Source organism: Schistocerca serialis, chromosome 4 (genome assembly GCF_023864345.2).
Source record: "Schistocerca serialis cubense isolate TAMUIC-IGC-003099 chromosome 4, iqSchSeri2.2, whole genome shotgun sequence".
Lineage (NCBI taxonomy): Eukaryota > Metazoa > Arthropoda > Insecta > Orthoptera > Acrididae > Schistocerca > Schistocerca serialis.
In genome coordinates this window covers 815,311,495-815,338,952 of record NC_064641.1, presented here as the reverse complement: position 1 = coordinate 815,338,952, position 27,458 = coordinate 815,311,495, and the positions used below count along the sequence as shown (strand labels likewise).

The 27,458-nt window shown below is 39.8% G+C and overlaps 1 protein-coding gene across 1 annotated transcript in view; it reads right to left on the bottom strand.

Annotated features, from left to right (window-relative positions):
* Nucleotides 1-27,458, bottom strand: part of LOC126474970 (uncharacterized) — a 1,274,000-nt gene that overhangs the window by 31,546 nt on the left and 1,214,996 nt on the right. Inside the window, exon 6 of the mRNA XM_050102496.1 lies at nucleotides 21,810-21,946. Within this exon, the coding sequence (XP_049958453.1) occupies nucleotides 21,810-21,946 (137 nt within the window). The remainder of the gene's footprint in view (nucleotides 1-21,809; nucleotides 21,947-27,458) is intronic.

The window sequence follows — 27,458 nt, the reverse complement described above, 5'->3', positions numbered from 1 at the left end:
ACGTAAATTCAAAACATTTAAGAATTCTGGGAACGACATTCATCCACAAGCATGGCTCCATCAATTCTCTCATTGTTTTCCTCCCAACTGGTCATTAGAGCACAGATTAGAATTTATGTGTGGCTACTTAGAGAATGAACCAGCTGTAAGAATGCGGTCGGTCATTCACGATTGCCACAGTGAAGGAGAATTTTACCATGCCTTCCTCTCAGCATATTGGTCTCAAGCCACACAAGACCGGGTAAAACATGGTATCATAATGATGAAACATTTCGAACAATCTGAATTCTCCAGTCTTGTGAAATATTTTGAAGACATGTTGCGCAAGAATCAGTACCTGTCAAACCCATACAGCCCCTCAGAACTCATCCGCATTTGCTTAACCAAATTACCTGAACATTTACGACATATTATTTTGGCAGGACGTTGCAAAGACGACATTGAAGCTTTTCAGGGACTGTTACAAGAATTGGAAATTGACACTGACAATCGCGGAATGCGGAAAGAGGAACACAACAATTACAGGTCACATCCGTCGCAATTCCGCGATGAAAGAAGTAATAACTGGACACCACAAGGCTATTCTCACAACACATATCGTGACCAAAACAGACACCACCCGTATGACAAGCGTTGGCAGAGTAGTAATAATTACAGGGAAAGATCACCTCTCCGTGGTAATGACTATCACAGAGACAATAAGAGAAACAGACAATATGGGAACCAGAATAATTATTATCAAGGGAGGCAGAATAAATTCAGGCGCAACAGTTCGACGCACAGTTACGATTCAGGGAGAAATTCTCCACCACGTGACCGACACGAAAGAAACTGTGTAAACTACCGACAAAACGACAGACCTGAATTCCATCAGAACTGGCGAGCTTTAAACAGAGCTGGGCCCTCTCGGCAAGGCGAATTTGTGGAAGTTAGGTCTCCAAAGCCCAATAACGGCGCGCTCCAACAAAGAAACAGACAATGACTCGCACCGCAGGCAGCCACCTGCGCCGGCTGGCTCAGGGAAAAATAACATAGACGCTAACCTTGAGAAAAAAATTTCAGTATTCTTTACCGACGTATACCGCATGATAATTGCATTCAGCTAAAGGATTGCACCACACTTCACATGTAGAACCATTTATTGAGAGATAATCTACTTTTTAACTTTGTCTTTGCCATAAAACGTTTCACTTCACATTTCTAGTATGCTTTGTCAGATTTAGAAACTGTTACCATGCAACAATGTTTGAAGTTAAATATCCAGCCAAGAACCAAGAGAAATTATTTAAACAGAAATTACGAATGCATTGTTATTGCGAACAGACGACACAGTGTAATTGTGTGTGTACATTCTTGCTTGTTAGTTGCACGATTAGAACATTTACCAGTACTGCTAATGAGATTTTAATGCAACTTTTGGTTTACTTGAAAATACATTCTGGGTTTAAAGTACTTTCTGTGAGATACCAGACGACACAGTGGTTAGTTTATGTGACAACTACACGGTTTTATCACGACGCTACTAATGAGTGACAATTTACAATGTTGCTTTTGCGGTGTATCTGTTTTATATCTGCACAGTTTTCTGAATTATTCTGCAAAGTAAAACATGTTTTAGTAGTAACTTGTGTGGTATAGCAACAATGAGACAGCCTTTTTCGTGGCATAACAATACGTTACTGCACAGTACTTTCTTCATCACGGCAATAAGCGTAATAACTAAGACATTTATACGCAAAGCATTTCACTTTTGTGTATCATGAGGTAAGTACATTGGCTTCTGCAGAACTTAGCTTTCGGAGGAAAATAACTACGACACTTCCACAGAGATTATCTTACAACAAGATGCACATTTAGGGCTACAGGACACGCATTTCAGTGATCAATTTTATACTTAAAACATTTATTTTTAAAGATTTTTGAATTACAAAGAAAGTTTTGCGTGATATATTTCATTCCATTGGTGTAATCTGTAACACCTGAGGGTATAATTACATTAATCCTCAGGGGGGTACACGCTTACTTTGTGTACCATGTGTGTGGCAACCACAAGGAACCCTAGCTAATATGGTATTTGCTTATACAACTTTACACATCGGTACCATATTTCTCTAACACACAAATTACACAGCTATCTGATCATGTAACTGAGAGAGACAAACATTTATTTTACTATATTAGTGACAGATGTTTATGTAATTACACAGTTAGATAACTTCACACTTATGGAACTGTATTTTGTCTGTACTTTGTAAACTGTTCATATTTTTTCGGAACTATTGTGATACTATGAGAGCTTTGAATGATGTATTTGGTATGGATTCATGATTTTTAAAGTACTTTTGAGGCAGATGACACTTTTGACATGAGCAGAGAATTTTTTTTAATTATTGGAGGAAGCTACGACGATTTTGAGATTTGACTGAGGTGTTATGATGTTATTTTTACGACGACGATGTGTATTATGCTGCTGAGGTATGTTTACGATTAATAGGCTGAGGCTATATGAGTTATTTGATTATGCTTCCTATTTATAATGACGAAATATTGACGAGTGTCGATGGATACGTATATGTGTAATAAGGTAAGGAGTAATGAATAGTGGGTAGGGACTCTTGACTTGTGACAAAGGATGTTGGAAACCAAGAATCGTACTTTAAGAGTTATGACATGTGTGAATCATGTGTGAATGTATCACAATGCCACTGAACATTTTTTGGACACTGTTATATTCATAGGATTTTGTTTCTACACATTTGCAAAGTAAATTCTCGACCTGTGAAATTTTGTATATATGACTGTCACTGTAGCGGTAAATATTTCCGTACGAAAGTTAAGTGACCACCTGCACGTAATGCGTCGCGGGCACCCAGCTGTGTCAGACGCCTGGAGAAAAAGCCATTATTGCGAGCCCTTTTCAGCGGCACAGGTAGAAAAAAAAAGGGGACGTGGGACGTGTCAAACACCTGGAGAACAAGCCATTAGGGTGTGCCTTTCATCGCTAATGCGACACCCTCGTTACTTGAAAACAGATGATTACTCGCACTTTGTGCTAATTACTGAAATGCTTATGAACTGATGGGAAATATTCGTACATCTGCACACCTGATTACGACAAGCGTCTTTCTACGAGAGTTGAGAGCTACTAACTTATGAAATGTCACATGACTACTGAATGATATTTTTATACTTTGCTTTTCGTAGTTGCTTATTTCACTTGATATCTGGTTTCCAGCTGTGTTGCAGCATTGCTTTTATAAAATAAAATGCATTTGCTAATGTGAACACTTTCTGTCAACAGATCTATTAAATAATTATTTTATGATCCACATTCTTTAAAAAAGGAGCACTGGGAAAGGAAAGAACAATAAGAAGGAACTAGTAACTGCATTCATAATTTTCTTTTCAAGTAATTGGTAACTTTTTGGTAGAATAACTTCTTGTGGTGCACCACTTTAATTACATAGACATTAAGATGTGAATATACATTTCCCTTATCTGCATTGTTATTTAGTGTAATATTTTTTCTGCTTGCGCTATGTCATGTTTAGGTATAAGTTGCTGCTGTTTGCCAGGCATAGTGTTATTGAATTTGACTTTTGCTAATTTATACTGTAGCTTGCTTTGCAATTTTACATTTTTTTCCTTGCTGTTTATAATAATTGTTTTACGTGCTGCTGCATTGCCTCGTCCCTTAGTTTAGCATCTGAGCTCAGTAGATTTAAGTTAGCTTAAGAGGGGGTAGACTATATGAGAAACTGACTATGGAGAATAGGTAAAGAATGCATTGCGAAGTTATATAAAAAGGATTTGGGCCCAAATGAGTATTGTACAATCAGAAATAATTATTTTGAAAGAAATATGAACAGAATACAGAAAGCATGCTTGGATAAGATTTTTTTGGTGGAAGCAAAGGTTGAAATAAGACGAAAGATATATGAAGTTTTGGGTTGGACTGCAGTACCAAATGTTACACTGAAAACGAACCCTGTCCTTTCCTATTGGTGTTATCCCACTATATGTTTGTGTACCCTTGAGTATTTGTTTTCTTCCTGTCTCTGTGTACTGTTTCATAGAATTTTTTTTCTTTTAATATTAAGCTACATTCACTATGAGGAGGAATACTGTTATCCTCAAATATAAGTTGCATTAATAATATGTTATTTTCTTTGTAAAGTTGTTTACAATTCTGTTCTGTTTCAATGTTCATGTGTGAAATTAATGTTTCGAAAACTATTCTCATTATTTTATGTATGTACTCATCTCATAATTCCTGTAACATTGATGTATATGTTTATTTCTATTCTTTTGTAAAGCCTGTTTTACTACAAATGTTATCTGTATTGTTATGTTTTTAATAATGTATTTTGTACCTTTATTATTGTATTCTTATGTTATAAAATTGTAATTGTCACCAGTTCATGATATTATTAACATGTAAGTTACATTTCACTGCACACGTTTCTGTTGGTCATAGTACATGGACAATATGTGAGAAGTAGGGACTGTTAGTGTTTGCACGTTTGTTAATAATTCTGCAAGGGACTGGATAACAGCATTGCTGGTTCTAAGGACAATTCCAAAAACTTTGTGAGTGCACAAGTGATGGTTTATGGACTTGCTATATTATCCGCAAGACTCTTCAATGGTGATTGTGCACCTGCACAGTCACAACAGATGGCTGCTGGCCTTCTCTACAAGGACTACAGTGGGTCTGCATCTATGATGACCCACCAACGCCATTATTTCTACAAGGACTACAGTGGGTCTGCATCTTTGATGACCCACCAATACCATTATTTCTACAAGGACTGCAGTGGGTCTACACCTCTGGTGGCCCACCAATACCGTAATCTCTAACAAGACTACAATGGGTATGCTCTGTGATGACCTACCTACCAATATTCTTCCAAACTTCGAATGACTCTGCTGTGGGTTTGCTCTGTTGTGGCCCATTACCTGTCTGCATGTCGAGAGTCAGCACTGTCTTTCCGTTGGAAGGTCAACACTACTTCTTCAAGACTGCATGGAAATCCACTACTTCTATGTGCATTTTCTTTTACTGCTTGGACTTTGAGAAAAACTCTGCATTTTTACTGTGATGAACAATGTGGACTGTCTTTATGGACTGTGAGAAATTTTGATCTTTTGACCAACATTATATTAATAAGTGTGTGCATTTTATATCTTTGTTACTGTAATTGTGAAAAATTTTTGTCAAATCTGTATTGGCCAGTGCCCAACACCATTTGTAAAAATTTTTGTGGGGAGCATGGGGGCTATGTAAGTAGGCTGTTTATGTTTTCTCTATGTAAGTAGGCTGTTTATGTTTTCTCTATGTAAGTAGGCTGTTTATGTTTTCGCTATGTAAGTAGGCTGTTTATGTTTTCTCTATGTAAGTAGGCTGTTTAGGTTTTTTATTGGTAACGCCACCTCTGTATGACAATCACTGTCTGTGCTGTGGGCAGTCTGTGTCTGCTTTGCATTGTTGTAATACTCGCCATTGTAGTGTTAGGCAGCTGGCTGTGAACAGCGCGTAGCGTTGCGCAGTTGGAGGTGAGCCGCCAGCAGTGGTGGATGTGGGGAGAGAGATGGCGGAGTTTTGTAGTATGACAATCACTGGCTGTGCTGTGGGCAGTCTGTGTCTGCTTTGCATTGTTGTAATACTCGCCATTGTAGTGTTAGGCAGCTGGCTGTGAACAGCGCGTAGCGTTGCGCAGTTGGAGGTGAGCCGCCAGCAGTGGTGGATGTGGGGAGAGAGATGGCGGAGTTTTGTAATTTTTCATGAACTGATATATTTATATATGATGATATCAAGGTAAATACATTGTTTGTTCTCTATTAATATCTTTCATTTGCTAACTATCCCTATCAGTAGTTAGTGCCTTCAGTAGTTTGAATCTTTTATTTAGCTGGCAGTAGTGGCGCTCGCTGTATTGCAGTAGCTTGAGCAGCGAAGATTTTTGTGAGGTAAGTGATTTGTGAAAGGTATAGTTTAATGTTTGTCAGGGCCATTCTTTAGTAGGAAATTTTGAAAGTCAGATTGCGTTGCGCTAAAAATATTGTGTGTCAGGTTAAGCACAGTCCTGTAAAATTGTTGAAAGGGGACGTTTCACATTCTACATGCAGATTTGATTTCTGCCTAGTATTAACTGAGTGAAAGCTGCTAACTCTTGGGAATAGGCTAATATTGCTAACAACAAACGACATTAAAGCAAATATATACTGTGAGGGTAATGTCAGAATTCCCAGACTATTGAATAGGGGTCGACAAGAGGTTCTTGAACTTACACCACATATAGCTTGAACAGCCCGTTTTTGAGCCAAAAATACCCTTTTTGAATCAGAAGAATTACCCCAAAAAATAAGACCATACGACAAAAGTGTATGAAAACATGCAAAGTAGACTACTTTTCGTGTTGAACTGTCACTTATTTCAGATACTGTTTTAATGGTAAATAAAGCAGCATTTAGTTTCTGAGCAAGATCCTGGACGAGGGCTTTCCACAACAGCTTAGTATCTATCCGAACGCCTGGGAACTTGAACTGTTCCGCCTTGATTATAATATGCCCATTCTGTCTGATCAAAATATCGGTTCTTGTTGAGTTGTGAGTTAGAAACTGTAAAAACTGAGTCTTACTGTTATTTAGCATCAAATTATTTTCCACAAGCCACAAACTTATTTCATGAAATACATTATTTGATACTGTTTCAATATTACACACAAGATCCTTCACTACCAAGCTGGTGGCAAACAGAAATATTTTTGAATCACCTGTAATACTAGAAGGCATATCATTTATATAAATAAGAAACAGCAGTGGCCCCAGCACCGACCCTTGGGGAACACCCCACTTAACAGTGCCCCATTAGGACTGAACGTCACTACCACTCTCAGTATTGCGGAGAATTACCTTCTGATACCTGTTCTTAAAGTAAGAGGCGAACCACTTGTAAGCTACTCCCCTTACTCCATAATGGTGCAACTTCTGCAGTAATATTTTGTGGTCGACACAGTCAAAAGCCTTCGTTAAATCAAAGAAAACACCTAGCGTTCGCAACCTTTTATTTAATCCGTCCAAAACCTCACAGAGAAAAGAGAATATAGCATTTTCAGTTGTTAAACCATTTATAAAACCAAACTGCACATTTGACAGCAAATTATGTGAATTTAAATGCTCCAGTAACGTTGTATATACAACCTTCTCAATAACTTTAGCAAACACCGATGGCATAGAAACAGGTCAAAAATTGTCAACATTATCCCCGTCTCCATTTGTATAAAGTGGCTTCACTACCGAGTACTTTAATCGGTCAGGAAACCGACCACTCCTAAAGGAAAAGCTACAGATTTGGCTAAGTACTGGGCAGACATATATAGAACAATACTTCAGTATTCTGCTAGATACCCCGTCATATCCATGAGAGTTCTTGGTCTATAATGATTTAATTATTAACTCAATCTCCCTTTTGTCAGTATCATGGAGGAGTATTTCAGGTAACAGTCCCGGAAGACTTTTTTCTAAGAGCGCTACGTGATTTCCTGTTGGGACTAGGTTTCTATTTAGTTCACCTGCTATATTCAGAAAGTGATTATTAAACACTGTACATATACGCGACTTATCAGTAACACGGACATTCCCACTACGCACTGATTCTATATCCTCGACCTGTTTCTGCAGACCAGCCACTTCCTTTACGACTGACCATTTGGTTTTAATTTTATCTTGAGACCTATCTATTCTATCTGCATACCACATACTTTTTGCCTTCCTAATAACAGTTTTAAGCAGCTTACAATACTGTTTGCAATGGGCTGCTGCATTTAGATTTTGCCTGTTTCTAACGTTTTGATACAATTGCCACTTTGTTCTACAAGATATTCTTATCCCTCTAGTCAGCCACCCAGGCTGCCTGTTTGTGCTAGTACCCTGTTTTGAACGTTCTAACGGAAAGTAGCTTTCAAAGAGCACGAGAAAAGTCTTGAGAAAAGCATTATATCTATCATCTACTGTATCAGCGCAATAAACATCTTGCCACTCTTGTTCCTTGATAAAGTTTACAAAGGTCTCTACAGCAACTGGATCAGCTTTCCCAAACAGTTGATAACTATATTTAACATGTGTTGCAGCACAAAAATCTTTTAGAGTTAAAATTTGTGCATCATGATCTGAAAGGCCATTCACCTTTTTGCTAACAAATTGCCCTTCTAGTAATGAGGAATGAACAAACATTAACTCGCTCAGTTCCTTCTGAAGGCTTTCAGCGTCTAAAACTGCCCACGATCGATACGCCAAGTTCCTCAGAAAAGAACTTTTCAGCGAAGGGTGATGATAGCTGGTACTGTGCAGATATCGGTCTGTGTGGAAGAGATGCCGGTAAACATTGCAGCTGCGACACCACGTAATACAGAGAGAATTTTATCAGTATATATCGCAGCGAGACTATGTATTCGTATATTGTGATTTTATTGATTTCCTCATTGCTTTTTCAATTGCCTGCGGAGTTCGAACTAAGTAAATTTGTGTTTTTGAAATATAGTTTCCTTAAATTCAAGGGATGGACAGTTTCAGTATTTGCAGACCTTCTGTTCTGGTCTTGATATCCTACCGTAACGGGTCGTCTTGTCAGATGTATTGGGCACTGCTCTACGCTGAGCTGGCGGTGATAGCGCTCTCAAAGGCTGTGTGGACGGCGCATCCCCTTTGTACCCGTCGGTACCAGCTCGCAGGATGAATCACTGGGGGGCGAGCCTCAATCGAGAAACCAATTAGGACGCCACCTTGCCTCAGGCTAGGGACAGAAGCGAAGACGGTCGTCTGGGACCATTCGGACAGGCGGAGACAGCGGTCGGTCCGATTCACAGTTGCATGCACTCGTTCCGGCTGACTCGGCGTCAAAGGCGACCGTTCTAAGTGTTACTTGCTGAGACTCCTCCACAGCTCTCGTGTCAGACCACTGTCTTTTGATTTTACTCCCTACAGAGACGGGGTGTATGACCTCATAAACACTGAGATGCTTGAAACACTGTTTTGTAGATGGAAGTTTAGATTCTTATATACTCGTGGATGCGGTTATTGATTAAAACTATAAGTGTTTGTCTTTGTCTGCCAAATTCAAGATAATGTAATGAATATATAACGACAGTGAATTTTACTTAGATTTAGTTAAAATACAAAATTTCTCGAATAATGAGCTTCAAAAGGAAGCCTTATTTATTTGTCTACAGTGTCAGATCTGATTATTATCATCAGGCCTTGATTTACATCCGACCAGAGTTTCGCAAACACAGTACCTTTTTTACATCATAGTTTCCTAAGGACTAACAATTTTTGTGTGAAAAGTAGTGATAAATTGATCTGAGTGTCTACAGAAACATTGTCAGTAAATAATACTATGAACCAATAAAGTTAATTCTTGCTACTTAACTATTGCTGCTGCTGCCACTAATGCCGATAATAATAATAATAATAATAATAGTAATAATAATACTAATAATAAAAATCGTAATAATGTGCAATCAGAAGAAGAAGAAAATACAGTAATGGACTCACACATCCCAGAGCAAACAAACAAAGAACAACACACACCAATTTAACAATCAAAGGAAAACGAAATCTTAAGGCAGCCACCAGAACAAGCACAAATAGAACACAAAGTAACACAGATATTAGATATAGAAGAAAAATTTCAGCTAACATATATAGAATACAAAGACACAAATACAGACATTAGACCATTCTTGCATAGACCACCAAATAACCCACAAGTCGAAACAACAATAAAAACTATCAACACAATCATACCCAACAAAATAAATGAAAACACAACTATGGAAGAGTTACAACTACTGGTATATATAGGAGCACTCACTACACGAAATATACACACTAGGCAGAGATCAGAACCAACCAACACACAGAAGAAACCCACAAAACCAGCATGGCAACACAGGCTACAGATCAAAATAGAAAAACTGAGAAAAGACATCGGACAGATAACACAATTTATAAGAAATGAAATCTCAGAAAAACAACAAGAAGCGACAGAGCAATTAGACGAAAAGAAGCAGAAATTACAAGCATTCGCCAAACGACTCACAAGATACAAAAAAAGTGAAAATAGAAGGAAGCAAAACCAAACATTCAACACAGACCAAAAGAAATTTTACCAGACAATAGATAACACACACATTGAAATAAACAATCCACCAAACATAACAGACATGGAACACTTCTGGAGCAACATATGGTCAAACCCGGTACAACATAACAGGCATGCACGGTGGATACAATCATAAACAGACACATACAAGATGATACCACAAATGCCTGAAGTGACAATTTTGCAACATGAAATCACCCAAGCAATTAATTCTACTCACAATTGGAAAGCCCCTGGAAATGATAAAATAGCAAATTACTGGTTAAAGAAGTTCACCTCAACACATTCACATCTAACTAAATTATTTAACAGTTACATTGCAGACCCATACACATTCCCTGATACACTTACACATGGAATAACTTATCTGAAACCTAAAGATAAAGCAGACACAGCGAACCCAGCTAAATATCGCCCCATAACATGCCTACCAACAATATACAAAATATTAACTTCAGTCATTAAACAGAAACTAGTGACACATACAACACAGAACAAAATTATAAATGAAGAACAAAAAGGCTGTTGCAAAGGAGCACGAGGATGTAAAGAGCAACTGATAATAGATGCAGAGGTGACATATCAAGCTAAAACTAAACAAAGGTCGCTACACTATGCATACATCGATTACCAAAAAGCTTTTGATAGTGTACCCCACTCATGGTTACTACAAATATTGGAAATATATAAAGTAGATCCTAAATTGATACAGTTCCTAAACATAGTAATGAAAAACTGGAAAACCACACTTAATATCCAAACAAATTCAAATAATATCACATCACAGCCAATACAGATTAAGCGTAGAATATACCAAGGAGATTCATTAAGTCCTTTCTGGTTCTGCCTTGCTCTGAACCCACTATCCAACATGCTAAATAATACAAATTATGGTTACAATATTACTGGAACATACCCACACAAAATCACACATTTGCTATACATGGATGATCTAAAACTACTGGCAGCAACAAATCAACAACTCAACCAATTACTAAAGATAACAGAAGTATTTAGCAATGATATAAATATGGCTTTTGGAACAGACAAATGTAAGAAAAATAGCATAGTCAAGGGAAAACACACTAAACAAGAAGATTACATATTGGATAACCACAGCGACTGCACAGAAGCGATGGAAAAAACAGATGCCTATAAATATCTAGGATACAGACAAAAAATAGGAATAGATGATAGAAATATTAAGGAAGAGCTAAAAGAAAAATATAGACAAAGACTAACAAAAATACTGAAAACAGAATTGACAGCAAGAAACAAGACAAAAGCTATAAATACCTATGCTATACCAATATTGACCTACTCATTTGGAGTAGTGAAATGGAGTAACACAGACCTAGAAGCACTCAATACACATACACGATCACAATGTTACAAATATAGAATACATCACATACATTCAGCAACAGAAAGATTCACATTAAGCAGAAAGGAAGGAGGAAGGGGATTTATCGACATAAAAAACCTACATTATGGACAGGTAGACAATTTAAGAAAATTCTTTCTAGAACGAGCAGAAACTAGCAAAATACACAAAGCAATCACCCACATAAATACATCGGCTACACCACTACAATTTCATAACCACCTCTACAACCCTTTAGATCACATAACATCAACAGATACAAAGAAAGTAAATTGGAAAAAGAAAACACTACATGGCAAGCACCCGTATCATCTAACACAGCCACACATCGATCAAGACGCATCCAACACATGGCTAAGAAGAGGCAATATATACAGTGAGACAGAAGGATTCATGATTGCAATACAGGATCAAACAATAAACACCAGATATTACAGCAAGCATATTATTAAAGATCCCAATACCACAACAGATAAATGCAGACTTTGCAAACAACAAATAGAAACAGTAGATCACATCACAAGCGGATGTACAATACTAGCAAATACAGAATACCCCAGAAGACATGACAACGTCGCAAAAATAATACATCAACAGCTTGCCTTACAACATAAACTTTTAAAACAACACGTTCCTACATACAAGTATACACCACAAAATGTACTGGAGAATGATGAATACGAATTATACTGGAACAGAACCATTATAACAGATAAAACAACGCCACATAACAAACCTGACATCATACTCACCAATAAAAAGAAGAAATTAACACAACTAATTGAAACATCCATACCCAATACAGCAAATATACAGAAGAAAACAGGAGAAAAAATTGAAAAATACATCCAACTGGCTGAGGAAGTCAAGGACATGTGGCATCAGGATAAAGTTGACATTATACCAATTATACTTTCAACTACAGGAGTCATACCACGCAATATCCACCAGTACATCAATGCAATACAGCTACATCCAAACTTATATATACAACTTCAGAAATCCGTAATTATTGATACATGTTCAATTACCCGAAAGTTCCTAAACGCAATGTAACATATACCGTACAGTTAAAAGGAAGTGACGCTTGATCAAGGTCCGCATCACTTTCATTCCGAACCAGACCTAAGGTCTGAGAAAGGAAAGGTAGTAATAACTCCAAAAAACTAAAGTTTTATATTCACAGACAGAAATTGCGACCCTGGAAGAAAACACGACAAAATCAACAAGGTCAGGTACTTTAAGTACTTCGCAGAATTCTTCGAAAAGACAGGTCTTGGAAAAAATGTCACAGTACAATCTCCTCCAAACAGCCAAAAAATATTAGGGTTAGTCCATAATCTCTACAAAAACAATTTATATCATAATAGAGTAAATTCGGCACAACAATACCGTCATAAAACCAACAGTCCTCTACGCAAGCGCAGCACTAACACTTAACAGAAAATACGAACCTGAAGACGTTACAAATGAATAGAGAAAGTTCATTAGGAAATTTTTAGGAGCAAGGCATACCCAAGATGGTTACAGGTTACAATCAATGAAAAAAAATAAGCTTTCAATCATCGAAATGGACAAAGGAAAACGAGAATGAAAGCCTTTGGTCATCTCAACAACTATCAAAAAAGCTATTGTCAAAAAGGGTAACAGACTATGTAACATCACTTACGAGCTTAGCACCTTGGCTGAACGAAATAAGAAAGAACCTCCAAAACGCAAACCTAAGGCCAATCGACATTTTAGGAAGAGACACCTTGAGACATAAAGTAGACGAATGGGAAATTACATCAGAGCAACGAAAATAAAACAGCACAGACCAAAGTGGTTGTAAGTACGTTAAATGGCCTTCTCGGGAAGAAGGAAAGCGTATTGGAACAACAAGAAGAAACTGAAAAAGATTTGATGAGTTATTTGCTTAATTTGCTTAAAGCCCTCCATTTAATTGGAGATTCCGCTAATAATAATTAAAATAATGATAATAATCAGAATGAAAATAGTAATGACATTAAAAACAACAACTTTAGTGGCACATAGAAACATTTTATAGATGTACAGAATGTACATAATGACGTTTTTTGATACAGCGAGTTCTGGGGACAGAAAATTTAAGGGACCGAACCAGCCAAGAATACTGGGAAATGAGGAAGATATGGTTGGAAAGAAGGATGTACAGGGGTAACGTGTGGGTACAGGGACATGATAAATCTACAACTACATCTACATAGATATTCCGCGGCACTGTAAGATGCTTGGCGGAGGGTAACCAATACCACTACTTGTTATTTCTCCTTCTGTCCCACTCACAAATAGAGAGAGGGAAAACTTTCTTATATCTTATCTTCGTGGTCCTTACGCGTGGTGTATGTTGGCAGGAGCAGAATCGTTTGGCAGTCAGCTTCAAATGCCGACTCTGTAATTTTTTTTAATAGTGTTTCCCGAAAAGAACGCAGCCTCGCCCCCCCCTCCCCCCCCCCCTTACGGTAACATATCTGGCAGCCCTCATCTGAAGTGCTCTGATGTCTTCCTTCAATCCCAATCCCAAACACTCGAGCAGTACTCAAGAACAGGTCGCACACTCTTACCTAAATTTCTTCCAATAAACCGAAGTCGTTCCCCCTCACATCGCTTTGCAACGTTACCCAGATACTTAAAAGACTTGAGTGTGTCAAGTTGGACACTAATAATATTATATACAAACATTACAGATTCGTTCTTACTACTCATCGTATTAACTTACATTTTTCCACATTGAGAACTAGTTGCCATTCATCACACCAACTGGATATCTTGTTTAAATAGTATCTTCCTGCAGTCATTCAACTTCGACACCTTACCGTACACCACGGCATTATCAGCAAACAGCCGCAGACTGATGCTCACCCAGTAAGCCAAATCATTAATATATATAGGGAACAGTAGCGGTCCAATCACACTTTCCTGGGACGCTCCTGGCGATACCCTTGTCTCTAATGAACATTCACCGTCGAGAAGAACATACTGGGTTCTACTATTTAAGAAGCCTTCAAGCCACTCTGTGGACTTATTCCATATGCTCGTACCTTCGTTAACAGCCTGCACTGGGGCACCGTTTCAAATGCCTTCCGGAAATCTAGAAATATGGAATCTTCCTGTAGCCCTTCATCCATAGTTCTGAGTATATCATGTGAGAAAAAAGGAAGCTGAGTTTCGCACGAGCGATGCTTTCTAAAAACACGCAGATTCGTGAACATAAGCTGCTTAGCCTCAAGGAAGTTTATTATATTCGAACTGAGACTGTGCTCAAGGATTCTACAGCAAACAAAAGTTAGAGACATTGGTCTAATTTTGCGGGTCCGTTCATTCACCTTTCTCATATACTGGAATCACCTGCGCTTTTTCCAGTCGCTTGGGACTTTGTGGTGGGCGAGAATTTACGATACATGCAAGCTAGGTAAGGAGCCAATGCCGTATAGTACACTTTGAGAAATCGAGCTGGGATTCCATCCGGACATGGTGAATTGCTTGTTTTAAAATTTTCTTGTTGCTATTCGAAGCCAGGCATGCTTATTTCTACGTCGTCCATACATGAGTCTAGCCTATGGTGAAATGACGATATTTTTGTACTGTTCTCCTTCGTGAACGATTTCTGCAGCGCGGAGTGGCGGAGTGGTTTGAGGCGCCATGTGAGGGATTGCGCGGCTCCGCCCGCCGGAGGTTTGAGTGCTCCATCGGGCATGGGTGTGTGTGTGTAGTTCTTAGCATAGGTTAGTTTAAATTACTGTGTAAGTCTAAGGATCTATGACCTCAACAGTTGGGTCCCTTAGGAATGCACACACATTTGAACATTTGTACGTGAAACTTTAAACTTCGGGTTTCGATCTGGTAACTTCAGATGCCACACTAGGCTGGTCAACAAGGGACTGAAAGGAAGCCTTAGACCCGCTTAGCGATTTTGCATACTACCAGAATTTTCTCGGGTTCTTTGCCACATATTTTGCTAGTGTGTGACGGTGGTAGTGTTTGTATGCTTCGCGCACATATCTTTTCATAGACGCACAAATCTCCACTAACCTTAGTTTGTCGTCATTAGTGTGTCCCTTTTTCAACCTAGAGAGCAACAGCCTCTACTTCGGGTCTTTTCCATCCTTTATCCACTCAACAGGCTCGTAACTCTCCTGACTAAACTTAAACTTTGACTATAACTCCCCTACATCCTTCATACTGGTACTAAGTGATGCCAGTTCACTGTCTAAGTAACATGTTAATGACTGCTTATGTCCTTTATCTAGCAGAAACACTCTCCTAGCCTTCTTAACTGATTTATTAACTTTTGTATTCATAGTTGCTATAATGACATCATGATCGGTAAGTCCCGTTTCTATACTGACACTGTCGATAGGGTCCGGCCTGTTTAGAAAGACTAAGGTATTTCCATTGCGTGTGGGCTGCCTAGTTAGCTGCTCAAGACAATTTTCAGAAAAATCTTTAATGTTGCTTTAGTAGATACGTCAGTAACTGTCTTCTCGAGCTGAAGACGTTATTCTGTTCGCTAATACAATGCGGGAGGTTATCCCACAGTCGGATTCGAGAATGTGGCGGAAGCATAGAGGGTGGCAGAAAAGGTGTTTTGCCTTATGGGAACGAATGTTTCTGCCGTGTTGTTCAGACAAGAGCGTTAAGATGGGGGTGTGATGTGAGGGACAGTGTACCATGATAAGATAAAGGAGACAGGTGGTATGGAAATCCCTGTGCTTGTCTTAATACGATCATGAAATATAATCAGAGAATCGAACATTGTAAGACGTATGCTTTGCCGGCGATGGGCGAAGCATGACAGAATCTCTGACCAGAGAGTAGTTTATAGTTAGTTGTTGCTTGTGGCTAGGCTGCGCTTGACTGCGCGAGTCGACAGTAGTAGTCTGGTGTAGTCTGCAGTAGTCTGGTGGAGTCGGCATGTGTCGGCTGTGTGCTCTGCTCGGGACTCTGGTCAGGACTCTGGAGGATGAGTATTGTTGTAGAAGGTAAAGAAGCAGCCTTGCGCATATTTAATAATGTATGTTAATTGTAATTTAATTTGTTCCAAAAAATGCCCCAATAATAATTTTTATAATATAAAGTAACTCTTTTAAAGAAAAGTATTCATTTCAATTTAAAGAATTTCCAATGCATTATCATTGCATCCAAGAATATATATATATATACGCCAGCATTGCACGAAGCTGTGTCGAAAAATGACTAATTAAGAGCAGATATAATTGCAGTTTTATTGAGGTAAGAATTTTTGCTTTTGTTATTCAGGATACAGGGACGAAGGTCAGCGCCGCTGTCCTCATAAAATTCATCAGGTTACAAACCTTTTTTATTATTTTGGTGTTTAGGAATTTTTCTGTTTCGAACTTGACATAAAATGAGAATAGAATTTTGTGGTAACATTAATTGTGAATGCATTTCTGGGCACAGACTATAAATCGGAGCCAATTTTGTTCGGAGGTCACAATATTTAAAATTCATCTAATTATTATTTTTTGTGGGCTCCATTTTCATTTTTATATTTTTTGTGGCGAGGTTACACTTCGCTCCATTTCCATTTAAATATTTATGTGGGGAGGTTACAACACAAAGATTTAACGGAGAAGGTTTGATAAGCAGATTTACAGTAAAGTTACTGATTAATTTGTTTGCACCTACACTTCATGCTAAGGAATCTAATTATAATACTTAAGTTGTCTTAAAACACCACTTTCAGTGGGGAGCGAAAGCTAAATTGGTGAAACTGTCTGTCAGTATCGAAGCGGGAAGCCTGTTTCGGGCCAAAATGCTCTTTTTTCCACTACTGCTTCTTGACTATAGGTCACAGGTACATTCTTAAAATGATCTACGTATCAGGTAAGCACCGTTGACGTTTTCCGACTACTGGTTTGCGTGATATTATGTAGGTGTAAAGGTTACAGGCTTGGACGCAACCGCCACGTGCGGCTGCGAGTGTGCGGGATGGGGTTATCGTGGAATGCTGACGAACTGCGGTGTCAGTACGCGCCGGTCGCAGAGCGCCTCACACACAGTAGTGGCGTCGCCACGCTGGCCACCTGCAAGGGCAGAAAACGTTTAAACGCGCGTGGTTCCGACGCAGAATTACTTCTTTTTCGACTCACATAGGAATATTGAGATACCCGCATTTGTTCGTGGTAGGACGTCACACACCGGTATGACGAGTAGGCGTAGCAAGCACGTTATCACAAATTTAATAGATATAAAGTGATGATGGCTAATAACTCGTAGTTTGCCTATTTTCTGTACCTCAGGGACCCAATGCCCGCAATAATCCTGACAAATGCCAAGGCAGACCGTCAACCGAGGATCATCGTCATCAGTTTTCTGCTTCATAAGCAGGTCCTTTACCTCCCCATTTTCTGCGATACATTGCGTCCTTCTTAAGGCTGATGTACGTTGTACCGTCCATCACGTCATCCACTACCTGCAATCTCTTCCTTCCACGCTTCCTTTTCCGTTCAACATAACGTTCTAAAACTGTTTTTAAGAGTCCGTCATTCTTTCTTAATATATGCTCAATCTAATTTCTTTTTCTTCTTTTTATTACATCTAGTAACTGTCTTTTCTCTCCCACTCTTCTCAGTACCTTTTCATTTTTTACTCTGTCCGTCCAAATTATTCCTTCTATCCTCCGTCATACCCATATCTTATAAGCCTCCAGCTTTTCTCCGTGTTTTTTCTTCAAAGGCCATGTTTCAGTACCGTACACAAGAACACTCCATACAAAACACTTCGTGAGTCTTTTCCTCAGTTCTCTGTCCAGACTGGTGCAGAAAATTCTCCTTTTCTTATAAAATGCCTCTTTTGCCACTGCTATCCTTATATTAATATCTTTGCTGCAATTCCAGTCGGTGACTGTCCTGCTTCCAAGACATTTAATTTTGCACCATATATTTCTCCATTCAGTATCAATTTTATTTCCTTATTTCCTCCTAGTGCCAATACTTTTGTTTTATTTGTGTTAATTTTCGTTCAATAATTTTTCCCGTTAGCTTCAATGGTGCCCACTAAATCCTGTAATTCTTTTTCCCCTGAGGCTAGGAGGAATACGCCATCAGCAAACCTCAAACACCCTATTCTTCGTCCTCCAGTTTCTACTCTTTTGTCATCTAATGAGCATTGGTATATCATATTTTTGAAGTAGAGGTTGAAAAGTTTAGGTGATAGACAGCATCCTTGACTTACTTCTTTTCCTAGTCCGATCCAGTGTGTACTTTCTCCTCTCAGTTTAACAGAGGCTTTTTGAATCAGATGTAATGAGTTTACAAGTCTTCTGGTTATCCAGTCCACCCTCTTTCCCTCTTTATAGTCACCAGCTTGTCCCAAGCCATTATCAAATGCCATTTCTAGATGAAGCACTTATAGAGGTCTCTTCCTTTTTCAGTAAACCTTTCTCCCAAGCCCTACTGCGTGCCTGGTGATCGTATTCCGTATAAATCCAAACTGCTCCTCGCCAATGTTCTCCTCCATTACTCTTCCGAGTCCCTTATTAATTATTCTTAACATCACTTTGGCTGCGCCGGCCGGGGTGGCCGAGTGGTTCTTGGCGCTACAGTCTGGAACCGCGCGACCGCTACGCGCGCAGGTTCGAATCCTGCCTCGGGCATGGATGTGTGTGATGTCCTTAGGTTAGTTAGGTTTAAGTAGTTCTAAGTTACCTCAGAAGTTAAGTGCTCAGAGCCATTTTTTTCACTTTCGCTGCGTGTGAAATAAGGCTAAATGTCCTGTGTTCACTGCATATCTTTGTTCCTTGTTTTTCCGGTAATGGAATCATTATTGTTGTCAGAAGGTCCTCAGGCCATTCACCACTGTCATATATTTTATTACCTCAATATTTCTCTTATACCATTTTGGTTCAAGCATTTTAATATTTCTCCCGGTATCGTATCTGTACCTACTGCTTTGCCGTTTTTCATTACAGTTATGGCAGACTTTACTTGTTCCATTATGATGGTTGGTCCTTTCTCGTTATCATTTGACTGTTGAGTGATTCAACTTCCAGAGTTTCTGGTTTGCAGTCTGTGTCATATAGCTCTTTTAGATATTCTTCCCATCTCTGGAGGACATTGTACGATCTTTGTACACTACCTCTTTACTCAAAATTTCCATAGTATCACTTCCTGCTTTGTTTTGATCCCATGTCATCGTCTGAACTCTGTCGTATAGTGAGTCGTATCTTCTCTTCCAGTGCAGTTCTTCAATTGCATCACATTCCTCTTTTAGCCATTTTTCCCTAGCCTGCTCTGTTTCTCTTCGCTGTTCATTATTTAACCGTTGGTGCATCTTTCTTACATCTTCAGTGTTCTTGTTATTAATTTTTCTTCTCTCTTCGAGCTTGGAAATCATTTCTTGTGTGACCCATGGTTTTTTGCCCTTTCCCTTTTACATATCCTACATTTTGCTGTCCTGCTTTAATGATTCCTTCTTTCAGCATATTCTAGCACTCGTTGACATTTTCTGGTGATTCTTTGTCTCGTAATGTGTATACGAACTCAAGTGACAGCATTCTTGTAATTTGTTTTTTGCTGTATCTTATCTTCTTTACATCTCATTTCTTCACCATGGTCGCCTTCTTCAGTTTTTTCATTCTTATTTCTATTTCTGCCATAAGTAAGTTGTGGTCGCTATTAATAACTGCACCTCGTAATGTTTGCACCTTCTTGATTCCATTCCTGTATCTTTCTTCTACCAGAATATAGTCGATTTGGTTTCTGTATTTATCCCCTGGTGATTTCCAAATGTAGAGCCTCCTTTTGTGGTTCTTGAACCATGTACTTGAAACTGACAGCTGCCTTTCCCTGCAGATTTCAATTAGCCATTCACCTCTGTCATTTCTCTTTCCAAAACCATGAATGCATACTATGTTTCCCTCTTTCCCTTTTCCCACAATGTCATTCCAATCTCACATTGCTATTTTACAGCATTTATTATTTTCGTCCATTATTCTCTCTATTACATTGAACGTTTCCTCTACAATTTGGTCATCATGTTCTGAAGTTGGCATATACATCTGGACAATCACTAAATATATTTTTGCTCCTTTCAGCCCTACACCAATAACCTGATCATTTGCATAGTCCGCATAATCCACACATTTAGGCAATTCCTTTGTCATGATTATTTCTACTCCATCCATTCCTTTTACTTTTCCTTCTGAGTAGTACAATACATATTCGTATGACTGTAAGTCTCCACATCCATTCCATCTTACCTCAGCAACTCCTACAAGGTCCAAATGATTCTTTTCCATCTCTCTTTTAAGGTTGTCTCCTTTTCCTACTTGTAGCAGAGTTCTAACATTCCTGGTACCAATTTTCATTTTGATTTTTTGCCTCCTTTCAAGTCATACCTGCCTCCCTGGGGATCTGAATAGGGGACTATTGTACCTCTGGATACTGATTTAACACGAGAGGAGGCCATTTTTGTGCATAAAATGGGGTCTGCACAATGCAGGCAAGACAATCTGCGGTGATATTCCGTTGCTTTCAGCAGTTCTGGAGGCTGCCCCAAACATGGGATACAGACGCCATTCAGAGCCATCTGCTCCAGGTCAGATGCTGCATGAGACGTATAGGTCCATAAATGAAAGACCCCTAGCCCTCAAAACCTAATAGTGTCAGGGTCAGGAAAGAACCAGAGCTGTCCAAGGGTGGCCAGATAGGAAAGATAAAAGTGAGGCGCCTGGTGTAAGCAAATGGAAGCAATCCCAGGACTCAGTTCGGAACCACGTGGTCGCCAGCCATGTACTCACTAGGTGTGAGTCGCTGGGGATACAAACCTCATAAGTGCCTTACATAGGAAAGGTTTTCGGAAAATCCCATTTAACGGTCCAGTAATTGACTGAGTTCTTTTTTTAAAACTCTTGGATGTTTTGCTGTGAGTGCCAAGCAGATATAATGGAAATTTGAGGCGTTATGGGAGGGGGAGGGGGGGTGTTTTCGGGGTAGGGAGGGGGTGAGTTTGAGAGGTGAATGATGGCTTAATTCATATCTGCTGCAATGCGCGCCCGTGAATGGTCTGGGCTTCTACGCCTGCAGCGTCATTGGTAGTCTCCATTTGAACAGATCCCTGCCGGAAAACCTAATTTTCGACACTCCATCGCAAGCAATTCGATTCTACTCTTTGCTGTTTTAAGTACTAACTAAGTTCTTACGGTGTAAAGTTTGCAAGTTGTGAGTCAACATTAGAAAAAGTTTCTGGTAAGGGAAACTTTGTTTTTGAAGTACTCACCATCGAGAACGTGTACAGTGACGGTGGCGAACTCTGACGGTGAGACGGCGCACGTGTAGTTCCCCGCGTCACCGCTGCCAATGCGCGCCACTAGCAGAGAGCTGTTGGCGCCTGCGGGGCTCAGGTCGGTCCGCACGCTGCACAAACACACAGCAGGCACACAAAATCACCAGCTGCATCACATCACATCACCAGCTGCAGTTTGGCAGTTACTACACAGCACATTCTCTCGTGGTATTAACACACTTCCATTTCATGAAACAGCTTGTCTTGAATCAATGAGGAGCATTCAAATGTGTGGACACATCCCGGAGACTGTGGGTAGCGTATTCACTATCATAAACAGATAACCAGCTGTATGTGCGTTGCGGGATTGCAGGTCCACAGGAGAAGACAGAATACGAAGGCAAATATTTACTGTTCACTAACTCGAAATTTCACATTATCTCAAAGCACAAGAACAGCTGCATATTAATGGGCTTTTTAGTGATGAGGACTCTTAATTTACGAAAATAGGAACAACGTAATACACACAATATCTTACATTGGGCCCGATATTTGCTTCTCTACAGTTTCATGGTTCCACGACGAACACTACAACTAAATACTGGAAGACTTTTTTCGCATTGTTCTCATTATATATAAGGTTTCCATTTTTTTTTTTTTTTTTGAGCCATCAGTCCTCTAACTGATTCGATGTGGCGCTCCATTAATTTCTCTCTTGCGCCAGCCTCTTAATCCCCCTACGTCCGCATTTATTTGATGGATGTATTTCAGTTACTGTCTTCCTCTAGGCTCTGCCTCTTGCCCTCTAGGAGCTCCCTCTAGTACCATGGAAGTTATTCCCTGACGTCTTAACCATGATCTAACATCCTGTCCCATTTCCTTGTCAGTGTTTCCCGTATGTTCTTGTCATCACCGATTCTGCAGACACCTCCACAAACCTGATTGTTACACCTAATGCACAACATCATTCTGTAGCACTTCATCTCCAAAAACGTTCGATTCTCTCTGTGATTCACTGAGATGCTGTGCTACAAATGTATAGCCTCATAAATTTTGTTTCTCCAGTCATATTCCGTTTGATACCATCAGATTCGTCTTGGCCAATTTAAGATGAATAGGCAGGGAAAAATAAAAAGATATTGACCGGATACCTCAGTGTACTAAGGGATATGATAACCTAATAATCTGGGAGACTGGCAAGCAGTAGTTGGAGAAGAAATAGAAGACTGAATGACTCGAGAATATAGGCTGGCAGCAAGAATAAGATACGAGAAAGATTAATTCAGTTTTGGAATAAATTTCAGCTACTAACAGCGAATTCACTGTTGAAAATCACAAATTGTTTCCCCATCGTTCAGTCCGCTCCTCCGCTGTTGACAGAAAAAGAGTGTCTCTTCATACGGCAAGTCATAGAACGCCATTGCTGATGAGTTTTATTCCAATTTGAAGCAGTGGCTGGTTTTCAACTCGGGATCCACGACTTTGTGATTCGTACTAAAGGGCTGAAAGAAAAACAGTAAATGTCTTTGACAAACTGAACGAAGATCTGTCTGCTGAAGTTGTACGATATGAAAGTTTCAAGGCTCAAAGAAGGAATGAAATCACTAAACTCACTAGACTGAAAGGTTAGCTGATCATAGACCAGTAGTCCATGAATTCCGGCTATTCCTACCCGGAGTTTCCAATGTTTGATATTCCTGATCCAAATCATTTTACATTTTTTGCATGAAATAACTTTGAAATTACAACTAATTTCTAACTAAATTTCTAATGTCTAATACGTCCTAGTATCTGCAGACTCATACGCTTCCATCAAGAGTTATCACACTGAGCTGTTCCAGACAACATCATCATCAGTTACTGGTTCTATGACACTCAAGGAATATTGTAATCTACATTATCAAGTGGTATCTAATACTTACTTTCGATTAACAAAATGATCATAATAAAATTTGTCTCAAAATTTAAAGTCGGATTATGGTATGCAAAAACATGTAAAACAAGAGCAACCTTGTACTGACACTCAATTTTACACATATCCTATGCATTACGTCCTCCACGTGATGTTACAGGTGAAAATGGTTCAAATGGCTCAGAGCACTATGGGACTCAACTGCTGAGGTCATTAGTCCCCTAGAACTTAGAACTAGTTAAACCTAACTAACCTAAGGACATCACACACATCCATGCCCGAGGCAGGATTCGAACCGGCGACCGTAGCAGTCTCGCGGTTCCAGACTGCAGCGCCAGAACCGCGCGGCCACTACGGCCGGCTGTTACAGGTGACTTAAGCAATTTACAGACCAATATTTAGTTATATCAGCTAATTGCTTGGAGTACCAGGCCAAAGAAGCACTCTCTGCTTTCCATATTCTTGAAACACCTCCGTAAATGTCTGTGAACCATGCACATTGTTAAGTATGTTAACGTACTTTAATCTTCTTCATATTGTTCACTCTAGTGTATCACAATTATTTTTACAGTATATCATTACGGTATGTCATTTGTCTTGCTCGTGTGAGATCCCATACACACCCACAGAATTCTTAGACGTCCTCGTCTTAGTGTCTTGTTATCTCGTTGATATTCCTTTCGGCTCCTGTCTTCCTTCCCCAGACTGCTCATCTTTCAACATCCACTGCATCCCAGACAGACAATTCTAACCAGTGAGATGACGCCTTCAATCATGTCTTGTTCAACACAATGTTCTATCCCTGGCTACGTACGTATGCTTCACTCTCTCAACATGAACCTTTCTCGATCTGTTACATATCTGTTCATCGAACATTCCATGGTGGTAAGCTTTTGCGATGAAAGTTGTCCACAATAACTTATATCATTGTTTCGATGTATAATCCTTTCAGGCACATAGCGTATAAGCAGTGACCATATATAGTGGAATAACCCACGAAAGAAACATATATCCCCACAATAATATTTCCTCGAGGCTGAGAAATACTTCGTAAATACTTCTTCGACTATCGCTGCTATTCCACGTTTCCTACCACTATCTTTAATTCGTTTCTAATTTACAGTAATTTGGCCGCATTGGTAAAATATTGTAAGGTACGCCTCTCTAAATCGTACCATAATCCATCTGTGTTTTCGTCGCGACAGCTTTGCCTTCAGTTTATGAGCCGAAACACCATCTTTGTATCTCACAATGTCACTGAGAATGTACTCGTGATGTACTCTGATTAATTGCGAAGGTCATATAAAGGCAATTTGGGCTACATTTGCAATAATTTGAATTATGGCTACGTTTCTGGTGCTGATATTTTCGTCTAAAATAATCCCTAGAAAGTATAGGCTTGTCCAATCCCTCAGTCCGATTATAATCTTAAAATTTCTCGTCACAGATAGTAGTATAGGGACCATTTCATGAGCAGAAATCTTTAATATACTTTCCACACACCATTTGTGAGGTATTTCCACGGTAAGCTGTCCCTCTCTTCTTTCTGTACTCCAGATCGTCCAATCATGATCAGAAACAGACTTTCTGCATAAGCTTTACAGTTAATTGCCACTGACGCCACTGTCATTTTTCTACCACTGAGGCTAGGTCCCAAAACAGAGCCAACTGGACACCTCTTCTTTATTGCCTTACGTATATAAAGTTATCTGAACTAGTAAGTCTGGCCTGCCAAATCTCTTACAGTCCTCAGTGTTCGATTTAGGCAACCGTTTCAGCTAGAAAACTCGTTGTCATCTGTAGTGATCCACCTTCCGGGTCTCAGGGAGATTATTGTTAATTTTGCCAGGCGAAGTATTGCACAAGAACTATTACACAAGGCTTTTAACGATGAGCTTTTCCTTGTAAAGCACCATTCAGAATTCATAATAACGATAAAGGATTCACGCCTCTCGGGACATACTGCATATCTCATAGAAAAGTAGCCAGCACTTTCATAATGATCACGTTACAGATGATGGGATGCGGAACATTATAGTCTGTTGTGAATATACAGGGTGTTGAAAAAAGGTACTGACAAACCTTTAGGAAACATTCCTCACACACAAATAACGAAAAGATGTTATGTGGACATGTGTCCGGAAACGCTTAATCTCCATGTTAGAGTTCATTTTAGTTTCGCCAGCATGTACTGTACTTCCTCGATTCACCGCCAGTTGCCCCAATTGAACGAAGGTAATTTTGACTTCGGTGCTTGTCTTGACATGCGACTCATTGCTCTACAGTACTAGCATGAAGCACATCAGGACGTAGCATCAACATGTTAGTTTTCATCACGAACGTGGTTTTGCAGTCAGTGCAACGTTTACAAATGCGGAGTTCGCAGATGCCCATTTGATGTATGGATTAGCACGGGGCAATAGCCGTCGCGCGGTACGTTAGTATCGAGACGAATTTCCAGAACGAAGGTGGCCCGACAGGAAGACGTTCGCAGCGATTGATCAGCGTCTTAGGGAGCACGGAACATTCCAGCCTATGACTCGCGACTGGGGAAGACCTAGAACGATGAGCACACCTGCAATGGACGAGGCTATTCTTCGTGCAGTTGACGATAACCCTAATGTCAGCGTCAGAGAAGTTGCTGCTGTACAATGTAGCGTTGACCACGTCACTGTATGGAGAGTGCTACGGGAGAACCAGTTGTTCCCGTACCATGTACAGTGTGTGCAGGCACTATCAGCAGCTTATTGGCCTCCAAGGGTACACTTCTGCGAATGGTTCATCCTACAATGTGTCATACCTCATTTCAGTGCAAATGTTCTCTTTACGGATGAGGTTTCATTCCAACGTGATCAAATTGTAAATTTTCACAATCAACATGTGTGGGCTGACGAAAACCCGCACGGAATTGTGCAATCACGTCATCAACACAGATTTTCTGTGAACGTTTGGGCAGGCATTGTTGGTGATGTCTTGATTGGGCCCCATGTTCTTCCACCTACGCTCAATGGAGCACGTTATCATGATTTCATACGGGATACTCTACCTGTGCTGCTAGAAAATGTGCCTTTACAAGTACGACACAACCACATGTTGTCCTACACATTTCAGTCGAAGTGTTCGTACGCTTCTCAACAACAGATTCGGTGACCGATGGATTGGTAGAGGCGGACCAATTCCATGGCCTCCACGCTCTCCTGACCTCAACCCTCTTGATTTTCATTTATGGGGGCATTTGAAAGCTCTTGTTTACGCAACCCCGGTACCAAAATGTAGAGACTCTTCATGCTCGTATTGTGGACGGCTGTGATACAATACGCCATTCTCCAGGGCTGCATCAGTGCATCAGGGATTCCATGCGACGGAGGGTGGATGTATGTATCCTCGCTAACGGAGGACATTTTGAACATTTCCTGTAACAAAGTGTTTGAAGTCACTCTGGAACGTTCTGTTGTTGTGTGTTTCCATTCCATGGTTAATCTGATTTGTTGTTGTTGTTGTAGTCTTCAGTCCTGAGACTGGTTTGATGCAGCTCTCCATGCCACTCTATCCTGTGCAAGCTTCTTCATCTCCCAGTATCTACTGCAGCCTACATCCTTCTGAATCTGCTTAGTGTATTGATCTCTTGGTCTCCCTCTACGATTTTTACCCTCCACACAGCCCTCCAATGCTAAATTTGTGATCCCTTGATGCCTCAAAACATGTCCTACCAACCGATCCCTTCTTCTAGT